The 12,300-nt window shown below is 39.4% G+C and overlaps 1 protein-coding gene across 6 annotated transcripts in view; it reads left to right on the top strand.

Moving 5' to 3' along the window:
- The window catches only part of LOC111595201 (homeotic protein ultrabithorax), a 91,265-nt gene that overhangs the window by 17,265 nt on the left and 61,700 nt on the right, over window positions 1-12,300 (top strand). For 4 of the 6 annotated variants that reach the window (XM_023308803.2, XM_023308822.2, XM_023308813.2 and 1 more), the window contains one exon: window positions 11,152-11,202. The exons of 1 other annotated variant lie outside the window; for it this stretch is intronic. In XM_023308803.2, coding sequence (XP_023164571.1) covers window positions 11,152-11,202 — 51 coding nt within the window. Of the gene's footprint in view, window positions 1-11,151; window positions 11,277-12,300 lie in introns of those variants that run through there. One more of the 6 variants, XM_023308838.2, reaches the window with a different exon arrangement.

Here is a 12,300-nt window from a genome sequence, read left to right as displayed (position 1 = left end):
ATTTCATTCAGATGCAGTACTTAAATTTTACTTCCCCAACTGCTAGATTAATCCTCAAAGCAAACTCATTTTGAATTATAAAACCCTTTTTCGAACTTACCCCTATTTGATATTCAATTTAATAAATCCTCAGCTAGATAGCATTTTCACTCTCTGTTAGCAACCACTATCGAAACGACATTCCTAAACGTTTTTCGGGTTCAAACGAATTTCGAATGCGACCCACCACAGCTTATCGAAATGGCTTCCAATCTCAATTGATGATCTATTAACGAGCGCCCATAAAAATTATGCAACTTTCCACAGCAGCTACAAAATGGTGCCCACATAGAGCAACAACTACAACTACAACTGCAACAAATACAACAACTATAACAACAGTGGACATGCAATGCCATTTCCTTTGTCATCGAGAGGCAATAAATCTTGAGCATATTAACATGGACGTGCGATGAAAGTGCCAGCCAAATATGTCATTGTCAGTGCTTGGCTATGACTTGGGCATTGGGATTTGGATTTGGATTGGGATTGGGATCAGGGTATGAACAGGGCATGTCCAATGGCCGCCTCTGCGGCTACCAAATGCGAGTGTATTGACACCTGAGCCCAGACGCAACCCAAATAGAACCAATGCGTATCGAACCATTTGCCTCTGGCGCCAATTTCTGTTGTTGATGTTGCGCTCGTCGTCGTTCTTGTTGCTGCTGTTGCTGTTGCAAATGAAGTGAAGGAAAAAGAAAGTGTCAGCAGTCTACGAGGCTCTAGGCCTCTGTGAAACAGGTAAAAGAGTGCGACTAGAATCGAATGGCTAGAATGCCTACAGTTACGACTCCCGCAACACTTTCCAATGAAAACGGTCGTTCATAAATCACTGATTGGATGCCTGACCAAATGTGTGTGTGCGTATGTGTGTGTGTGTGTGCTGATAACTAACAGAGAGTCAAGCATTTCGAACTGCTGCTGCTGTTGCTTATCGTGCATTTGAATTGGTAGACAACGCATTTTTATTTATACATATAAAAATTCTCTCTACGTCACAAAACATGACAACATTTTGGGCGTGAACATACACACACATACACACACTCACACGTGCATAAGCATTTACACTTAACTGCCCAGCAACAGAAACAACAACAACAGCAACAGCAAACATGGCTCAAAAGGCAGCAGCATCGTCGTCCGTGGTGACAGCGCACATAAATCTCTGTAACATGACACTTTTGGCAATGGAAATAAAATATGGCATACGGCGCACCAAAATGTCGCACCAAAAACTCAGCAGCAACAACAGCAACAACCAGGCAACAACAGCAACAGCAGCAACACTTTTTTTATTTTTTTTTTTTTTTTGGCACTTGGCTGCATTTTTTGGCCCACTGCGGACCACTGTGCCATTTGAGAAGCGACTCATGCCGCATTCAGCTAATTACAAATGAAATTACAATGGTCAAGTCCCAGTTGCAGTCAGCTTAAGCCCACAATGACATGAGCTGAAAGGGGTAGAATAAGCGATAACGAGTTAGGGAAATATATAAACTGGTTGCAGATATCTATTATTAGTTTATGAAAGCCCTAAAAGCGTAAGAGGGCTTAAGGAAGAGAGAGAGAGAAAGTTTAATAGAGACAGATTCAATCAGTTGTAAGAAATACGTAAAAGCAGCTGTTACAACAGCTTTGGAAGCTCTTTAAAGCTTCAGCTTAAATATTAATTGTATCAAAATTATAATTGAATTTTAGAATTTTACTTAAATATTTCCTTGAAATGTTTACACTCTCATAGAAGATAATCCCATAAAAGCTTTATTTCTGAGCAGACAGCACTTATTAAAACTTGTTTCACTTATAATAAATTTATATTTATATAATATTATTATATATTTATATAAATATAGAGAGCATCCTTGGCCCGTAAAATAATTAATTTATAAACTCAAATGAGACACCATGTTTTTTTCATTATGAGCAACAATCTGTGAATACGTAAAGTTGCAAATGCCTGCCAGGCGAAAGAAACTTAATTGAATATGTTAAGCGCAATTTAAGCAAGTGTCATTGGGTCTTTGGCCACGTCTGCCTCTGATGGCGATGCTGTCACTTGCCACTGTCATTTTCATTTCGTTTTCATGTGTCACTTGGCGCGCCTGCGCACGCCGGTCTCGGCCAGCGTCCAGCGAGCTGCTTCGTCTCCTTCTCCTTGTAATAAAGCAAAACGGCTGCGCATGCGCGCTAGTCACTCAGCAACAACAGCAGCAACAACAATGAGAAACATCTAAAGCCGCTGCCTCTGTCAGATTTTGTGAGTGTCACTTGGCTGCTCTGTTGACTCGAGCTCGGTCTGGTAGTCGGAGTCGGAGTCGAAGTCGCAGTCAGTCGAGTCTTGGCGACTTTGGAGACTTGGGTGTTATCTGTCCCGTCGACCGTCTTCAGTTTCGTTTGGCCATATCCCAGTTGGCTGCATTCCTCGCACAACACGCAAAATCTGCGCGCCTGCGTATAAAACTGTTAACTAACTCAATTTTGTAGCTGTCAGTTGGTTCCTGTTCTCCTTCCCCACCTGCTCAGCGTCACGATCTTGGCTGCTGACAGATGTTGGCTGGTTGGCTGCTTGGCTGCTGGGTTGGGGCTTCAGAGTTCAGCATGGGTTAATGAGTTGTTGTTGTCGCTGTTGTTGTAGCTGTAGCCGTGGCTGTTGCTGTTGCCGTTGCCGTTGCTGTTATTGTTGCTGGCGTGCCGCTTACACATGTCACAACAAATTGCTAACCGTTGTGCGTCCCGGGCTCATAAACAAATCACTTGACCTTCGCATTGAAAACATTTGCGTAAAGCGCAAAGAAAACTCGGCCAGAAAAGGGACAGTGGAATATGGTTAAGGGAAAGAATGAATGAAAAAGCTAAATGAAAATCCAAATACTTATAAAATTGAATTGGACTTGTTAAAGTATTTAATATTATTTAAAACTGTTTTATTCGAAATAAATTAACTTAGTCTTTATCTTAGATTTTTTTTAGAATGAAATAAAGGGGAAACAGACAACTGAAACAATTCAAAAACTTATTTAAAAGGTGCAAAGAACTTTTTCATTTATTTTTATTAATGCTTAAAATTATTTTTAAAGCGTAAATAAATAAATAAAATAAATAAAAGAAAATAAAATACTATTCTACATTTTATATAAGTAAATAAAAAAATAAATAATAAAATATAACAATAATATTTAAAAAATAATTATAGCACAAAATATTTTTAAAAATATATAAAAAAAATTATAAAATCAGAAAAATAAATATCAAATTAAATTTAATAAATAATATATATTAAATACCATTAAATATCAACGGTAAAAACATATCCAAAGACTTAGCTATCTAAAAAGTTACAAATAACATTAAAACTCTTGCAAGATTTGTCTACTGTCGCCCATTGTGAGCATCGGCAGCAACCACTGCTTAAAGCCACCCCCTCGTCTCGTCTGGCACAACTTCTGACAGCTGTGCGTGACACGAAACCTCACGGCTCACGGATGCACGGGCGCATGTCTGTCACACAAATGTCACTTAAAACTGCAAAACTCGACGCACGCATTGCAATTTCATAACTTTATTAAGCATGGGCGAGGCGTGGCAAAAGGCGGGGGTGGCAACGAGCTCCACCTGACAACTGCGGCACACAGAATATTCAGAGTGCACAGCACCCATTGGCAATGCTCGTCACGTTCTGGTATCTAAACGCCAGGCCAAGCAGCTGTAACTACTCCACAGCTGGCAGAGCGGGCAGGCGTCGAGACTTAGACCTGAATCGAGCTCTAAGTAGGCGCTAGCCGAGCGCCACAAAAGTGGGCAAGAGGAAGCCGACTGATATAGAGTTGGCAATTCAATCATTTAATGCCATGGCCCACATAAGGCCGTCAACGTCAAGCGCTTGCAATTGCAACTGCAATTGGTAGTGCATCGGTTAGTCAGAGCTGCCCTCCTTCTCTCTATGTCTCTCTGTCTCTCTCTCTCTCTCCCTGCAGACCATTGTTGTCAAGGGGTTTGTGCCGTTCCTTGGCATTTTCTTTACATATTTTTTGTGTATTTGTACTTTCGTTTGTTTGTGTCACTTGGCAGTTGCTGGGCGCAGTGACAATAACAACAATTGCAACGACAGCGACAACAACAACAACAACAACTGTAGCAGCATTATGGGGAGCGCAGCGAACCACGCGGTAATTCTACAATGAAAGCGTTTCGCACACACACACACACACACACACACACTCACACACGCACACACGCTTAGTGTGTGTACAAACAAAACTTGTGGCAATAAATTTGAAACGGATCACATAAATCACATTCAAGTGAAGCTTAACACACGCGCCCAACTAGAAGAGACACAAATACAAGCATACTATAAATATGCACACACACACACACACGTATATTACTGTGTATGTGTATGTGTGTGTAATAATACATGTTTGTGTGCGCTTGACATAGAAAACATTTATTTGCAGCTCGTAGAGCTTTTAAGAGTTCCTGTGCGACTTGAAGGAGTCCAAAGGCTTCTACGGCGCACAGAGAATAAATATATATATTTAAATCGATTTGACACGGATTTTTAAGTTTAAAAGTAAATTCTGGAGTAGCGCACGACTTGATTATGATTGGGTATAAAGAGCTAAGAATAACTCAGCTGACATAAGCAGCATTCACTAGCATTTTGAGCCCGATTAAATACCTTTCGCTCAGAGTTCTCTCTCATGCCCAACTAAGTGCCAAGAATTGCTTGGGGAGCATGTGAAAGTAGTTCGCGTTCGCCAAATTAACTAAACGGTTAAAGCAACAACTGCAAATTGGCAACAAATTCACAGATCATAAAGTTGCAGCTGCAACGAGGCAGCCAACAACAATGAAAAGGGGCGAACGAGAAGGCGAAGCATCATTTCATTTGAAGAACTTTGGCATTTGAACTTGACATTTAGCACACGGTTCGGGGACTTCTTTGAAAACAATTGCAAGCCACACACGCACACATACACACACACACATACACAGCAGCAATGCACTTTTGGCATTCCTCGGCTGTCTGCCATGGAATGCCAGCACACACCAAACAACAACAACAACAACAACAACTGCTACTTGGGCAAAGGGATTCCAACTAGAACGAAACAGTTGCAAGCAGTCAGCGAGAGGGAGCAGGCGAGAGAAAGAGCGAGAGCGCACATACGTCTGCAACCCTCTGCAGCAGCAGCTGAGGGTGAGTGCTGACCCACAGCAGCAACTCACACACACACACACACATGCAGAGCGCAGACAGCCGGCCATTGCAGCACCTGTCGGCCATGCGACAGCGTCACTGTGTGTGTGTGTGTGTGTGTGTGTGTGTGTGCATGTCTGTTTGTGTGTGTGTATGTTTGTGTGTTTGCCCTCCGGATTTTGCACCATTAACAATATGGTTCGCTTGGCATGCGGCGCGGCGCCGCGGCACACGCTTTGCCTTATTGAGGAAATGAGGCACAAATGTCATGTACACTAGCAGCCCCACCCCCACCCCCACACACACACAGCACACACACAGGACTGGCAGAGGGTTGGGCTTAATGCAACGCCATTGATTTGCTTATAAATTAACCCATTGACAAATGAAAATATTGTCTGTTAATTGATCAATGTGTATGCACAGAGAGTGCAGCAGCAGTTGTTGTTGCCCTTTTAGGGGGGCCTTACTGTACGTGTGTGTGTGCACTGCAGCTAAAATTTAATTAGATGCGTTATTTGTATTTGTATGCGCCAAATGCGTTTTGGTCATTGTGGGCGCTGCAGTCAGCCAGTCAGCTGGAGGGTGTGGTCGTCCTCTATCTGCATTGCGTGTGAAGCATTCACACACACACACACACACACACATACACGCACAGTCGCGTACACAACATCGTATCTCATGTCGTACGTGCAGAATTTATTGTTATTGAAATACAATTGCAAAATTAACTGTCAAAGTGTGCGACCCATCGTCAATTTAGTTCAGCGCCATATGTTTCACTGTATATATAGCTGTGGGTGTGTGGCTGTGTTGGGAGCATCGAATGTGCTCCTAATTAGTTGACCTGAGCTGTGGATTGTCCTTAAACAATATTCGACATTCGACATTATTTAAGTCGCCGAAAGAGTCCTCGCAGCCGCAGTGACCAAGAGTCACAGCAAGCAGCACAACACTCTGCCCCTCGGAAATAGCACTTACCTCAACCCCTCTGCCGCATCTACCCCTTGGCGACCTAACTAACCCTTTATTTGCACCGCTAAACGAGCTTTGCATATTTACTGTACTAGCAACAGACATTTTACGATATATTGAGAATTATTTGCAATATATTTGGCAGACGTGGGCGGGCGGGAGGTGCAGCAGGCAACAACAGCAGCAGCAGCAGCAACAAGGACGACAAATGTTCCAACGACAACAACAACAACAACAACAACAACAACAAGTGCAGCTCGGTGCAAATGCAAGCAGAAAGCTTCTAATTCCGGCACTGAAACCATAAGTCTTTGCCGCATTGCACACACACACACACTCACACATACACAGCCATATTGGCGAGCACATATGAGTCTATGTGTGCAGTCTATCTTTGTGTGGTCCTGACAACCCAGTAGGAAATTTGCACATGGAACAGTACTGCTCAGGCGAACACATTTATGAAATACGTGATTCGAAATTAGATTATACGATTCTTAAAAGATATTTACACCTTGATTGAAACGAAAAAAAGTTAAATCATCTCTGTCTTGAAGAGCGTCAATGAGAAGGCCAAAAATGACAGCGCTCGTCTTGTATTTGAATATATAAATAAATTTAAGAATTTTAAATAAATATGAGGCCTGAAACTAAAACTAAAAGTTACAACGTTATACAAAATCTAGTTTATTCGAATAATTTGCATAAAATGTTATTTTTCACTGGGCTGGGCACTGGGCACTGGGCAAAGCTACCTGAACCAAAGTCGAGAATCTTTGGGAACAGCCGCTGCTTAATAACTTAAGTTTCGATACACAAGTTTTGCATATACATAAATAGCAAATACTTATTTTTCTGTTTTCCAAAGATTTTGTTTAATTTACGTAAATTTGCATAAGATACAATTGCGAGTCCGGGGCCTGCACTCTGCAGTCTCTAAATTTGTGCGAGAATTGAGCCAAAGTTCAACTGTATAACAAAAAAAAACACAAAATAGAAAATAGAAAAATAAAAAACAGTCTGAGAGTTTATTGCCTTTGGCCTGGGCTGTTGCCGGGGCTAAATTTGAATTCAGCTCAAATTGAAAGTTAGCAAAGGCAAGAACACACAGTCAGAGTCACAGTCAGAGTCACAATAGCAACTCTTTGACCCCCGCCTGGCGTCCCTTCTTCACTCCACTCGATATTTATGCCTTTTCGAATGCAGCTCAGCTTTAATTTAAATGGATTTCTCTGCCGGCTACCATGGCAGACATATGGCAGCATTCGCAATTGCCAATGGAGTTGCGAGTGGGGGGTCGAAGAACTCACGACTCCCGACACCCGATTTCCTACTGCCAACTGCCAACTTGCGACTGGCGACCGGCGACTGGCGACTGCCTCCTGGCAACTGCCGAGGATTGATTGTGCTTGTTGATATTTTGTCAAATAACGCAAATAAATACACAATTACACACTCAAGTGAGTCCAAGGGTGGGCCGCAGCGAGTCGAATTTGTGGGGTTACATTGTGCAGGTCTCTCGCATGCTCCACACACACACTCACACACACTGTGTGATCCTGTTGCTGTCTGAACGCACCGGCTGGCCGCTTGCTGTTATCCTTGTTTAAAGGATTTTCATTTGTTTAAATGTGCTTTATCGAAAATGGCCAAATGGCCAAATGGTCGCTGGGTATTGCTGCTGCCGCCACATGAAATTTATACTAGTTGCACACTGGTACAAAATATGGAAAATTTAGTTAATTATGAAATGCAATCATTGTGAACTTGAGTTAATTAGGGAAATTAATTAAAGCTTATCTTTTATCGTACACTCAAATTAGTCTAGCTCCAAAAATAAAAATTTAAAATAAAAGAATAAATTCATTAATTATAGACAACATCATAGAAAATGTAATAACTATGCATAATATTTACAACAAAATAAACATCTAGAAAAATGAACATAATTTCATCATAATTAAAAGCTGATCTTTATTTTATATAACTTCTCTGAAGCCTTTCTATAAATTCTAAAAAATTATAGAAAGTCAATTGAAATATTTTAATTAATTTAAAAGAAAAATCTTCTATGAAATAGCCATGTATATTATACAAATTTATAGCAGGTGTTTTAATAATATCTGCTTTAAGAGTTTTTCTACTTTACTCACTTTTCAGCTCTTGCTAATGAGCACATTTTTCATACCATTATCGGCATATGCAAGTCACTGTGCAGCGACATTTGACTTTGTCATTGTAGTCGCTGTTGTTGCTATTGTTGCTGTTGTTGTTGTTTTTTGCCACACGCCCGTAAATTCCAATGTAAAATGTTGCATTTATCTTGTAAAAATAATAAATCCAGCAAAGGGACTTTACTCTCTCACGCTTGGCAGCGCAGGGGACTGTTGGGCGGAGAGCAAGGCGAGCCAGTATTGTTAGCTAATAGCCAATGTCCGATGGAAGGAGCTGTGTAGATTTAGCTAATGATATAAACAGTCGCATAGACATTTAACCCTTGACTGGCCGGGGCTTGTGGCTAAAAGGGATGCAACAGAAAAACAACAAAAAATCAACGGCAGCTGCCATTAATTTAATTTATTTATTGGCTGCTCTTTCATTGGCGCAAATCCCGAATACTGTGCGATAAATTTAGTCAAATGTGAAAATTGTATGTGTACTGCAGTTTACACACACACACACGTATGTCAAGCGAGGATTTTCATTATAAAATATCGCCTGGCATGCGACTCGAATATGGAAATGCAGTTGAGCCAAACAAACTGGCAAAAGAGTTTGCAATTTATTTCAAAATAAAAGTATCTCTGCTCTGACAAATAGTGTGAGATATGATTTTGCGCAATGCGGCCAGCACAGCCGCCAAATGCCAGAGCCCCCACCCGGCTACGCCCACTGGCCCACTGGCCCCTGCCCGCCCTACCCAACCGGCTAGAAATGCGACATGTGACGCGGCGTCGCTGATTTATTTGCATACAAAAGCGCAGACGTGCATAAAAAATACACGAACTCAACAAGAATAATACAAAAATATATAAACAAACCAGCCACAGCAACAACAACAGCTGCGTAACGCCCCTTTTTGACACCAGCGCGGAAACTGGGCTAGTTGACTGGGCTGCCAAATGACAGAAGGCAGAAGGCAGAAGGCGGGCACAGGATGCGGCCTTTGAGAGTTCATAAAAAATGCATTACAAATCAGAAATCAAAATGTGTTTTGCTACGGCCAGACAGAACGCAAACTGGGTGAGCTGAACGGAATATGGAATTGAATTCGAAATATACTTAATTAACTAAAAACTGATGTCAAATCTTATTAGACAAATGCAGATATTTATATGATTTAAAAGAAAACAATTTTTAGAATCTGGTTTGCTTAACTGTCTAGAAACACGAATTTCTCAGATCAGTTTCGAATCATAAAATATTTAATCTACAATCAAATTTCAAATGTGTCTGAGTGCCTCTAAAATTTGTATAAGAAATTAAATTTCAACTCAAATTTAAATGTTGTAAAGCAATATCAAAATTATACAATAAATAAAAAAAAATAATTTAAAATGTGCTTTACTATAAATAATAAAAAAAATATATTAATGTAGTAAGAAATGAATTATGCAGCAAGCATATTCAGCATTTGCCGTAAGTAACCAGCTTCTATTGGCACTTGCAAACACTTGAGAATATCTTTATTAAGTATTTGGCTTCTCCTGCTCTACTCCGGCCCGTCGCAATTCATCATTTGGCGCCATTTTGAGCGTCAAGTTGCATTTAGTTGTTATTTATGCAAATTTTGCATGTTTCAACTTTTCGCCAAGTGCGTCGAGTCGTTTTCGATTATTTAAAACTTTGGCAGAAATTTAGTAGAGAGAGCGAAGAGGGAAGGAAGCACTTTTAATGCGCGCACCTGACGCGCTTCAATGTCTTACTGCCAGCTCCTTGGCACATAATGGCGACTAGTACCTGGATTACCTGGAGATGGAGCTGGGGAGCTGGCTCTGAGTCTTTGCCGGCTGCGTGCTATGTGCATAATTTTGTGCGCTGCTGTTAGGACAAATAAATTGTAGACGGCTAAAGTTATTAGATTAGCATTAGGAGCGAGGCAGCTTGCGCCTGGCCTGCACCTTGCTGGCTGCTCGCTAAGCTTGAAATTATGATTTATCCGAGCTTATTTACATGCATATAGACCAAATACAGAATGCCGCGAAGCTGGCTAAAATTTATGAAAACCCTGCCGCTCTTCTGGCAGTCATGTGTCTTTTATAGTGCCCCACACCCATCCTTCAGCTATATCTAGTGGAAAATGCAGATGGAAATATACCAAATTTAGTTTAGCCATTTGAATGTTGAAAGGCAACTTTTTATTTCCTTAAACAATTGTGGAAATTTTCAAACATAACTTAAATTACATAAATGATAAGCCTAAACAGACTACATTTTTTAATTTTCTTAATTATTTTATTGTCAACCACTGAATATTTTTTACTCAAATATAAATTTCTTTGATAATCCTACAGACAGTTATTTGCAGAAAATACTGTATACATAATATTTTATCATATTATATATTTTTTAATTTATGCAATATTTAAATCGCAATTAATTTTTACAAATTTTACCAAATATTAAAAATACTTTTTTCAATTTATATATTTCAATTTAATTTGATTTATACTAAAATTTAAATAATTTTATTTTGTTATATTAAAATTAACATTTATTTATGATTACTTAACTTTCTTACTAATTATTAAATTATGTTAAATTATATAAAATTATAAATATATTTATAAAGGACTAATTTTGATGCTTTATAACAATAATTATTTATTTTAATTCTTTTTCTTTGTTAATATTAATACTAACACCCAAGTTAGGCATTTGGCCGTAAAAACACTCCCAACTAAACAAAACATTTTTCTATTGCTTTTCAGGTAAGAGATACTCAGAATCTCTTGCGGGCTCTCTTCTACCAGACTGGCTAGGTAAGTGCAATGTTATTTATATTCATTTCTTAAGCTTATAGTTTACGAATATATTTTTTACAATTTTTGTTTTCTTTTTGTCTTACAAATATATTTTGAATATTTTTCATTTGACAATTTAAAGCAATTTTTTGTTTGTTTTATACATTTTTGTATCAGTTGCTGCGCTCAGAAATTTTTGAATTTTGATGTGCCCAAAACAAAAAAAAAGATCCCCAAAACCCAATGAAAAACTCAGAACTTTTGATAGCCATTCCCACAAAAATATGAAAAATATGAAAAATTCGAAAAATCTGAAAAACCTTTGTCCAATCCATTCACATGATCCGCAATTGTTTTCATCTGAAACCTATCAAAATGCTTCTTCGACTTCTTTTTGTTTTTGATTTCTTGAATTTTGTTATTGTTCATGTTGTTGTTGTTGTTGTTGTTGCGCATATTGCATCCTCTTCATTTGGTGTGTCCAGTGTGTCAGTCAAAGGAGGTCCCACAGAGCGAGAGAGGTAAACCCTAAAATATACTCAAAATACCAATAAATTGTAAATGTTGTGTGCATTTGCCAAAATTATCAACAAACACATATATTTCAATATATACTGTATATACTGTATATAGACTTTAGCATGTGCATGCCCCAACAAAGAGAGAGAGCGAGAGAGTGAGTGAGAGAGAGAGAAAGCAGATTGACTTCATAGGTGTTTTGCGATATGAATTTAACAATATATAATATGTGAAATTATCAGCTCATAAAACTTGCCAAATAATTGGCAATTATTCAGTTTGTCAACTTACATACACACACACGCACCTGCACACACACACACAGCTGCTTGCTCTTTAGGTTTTCTTTGCTGCACAATTAAAGCCGCCCCACAGACTGGGCGCATTTTCTCGTTTCTTGATTTGATTTTCCTTTCATTTTTTGTATGTGTGTGGAAAAAGTATCACTTGGCACGCAAAGAAAAGCGGGTGCGAAAATTGCAGCCGCAACCCAGAGAGAGAGAGAGAGAGAGCGAGAGAGAGCACCATTTACAAAGCGTATCATTTTGTTAGCAATTTTTCAGCATGCTGCACTTTATCGTAAACCGCTTTGGGGCA

This window comes from Drosophila hydei, unplaced genomic scaffold (genome assembly GCF_003285905.1).
Source record: "Drosophila hydei strain 15085-1641.00,03,60 unplaced genomic scaffold, DhydRS2 tig00000063-arrow-pilon, whole genome shotgun sequence".
Lineage (NCBI taxonomy): Eukaryota > Metazoa > Arthropoda > Insecta > Diptera > Drosophilidae > Drosophila > Drosophila hydei.
Note: the sequence above shows the minus strand (reverse complement) of the source record. Positions and strands in the feature narration are given on the sequence as shown.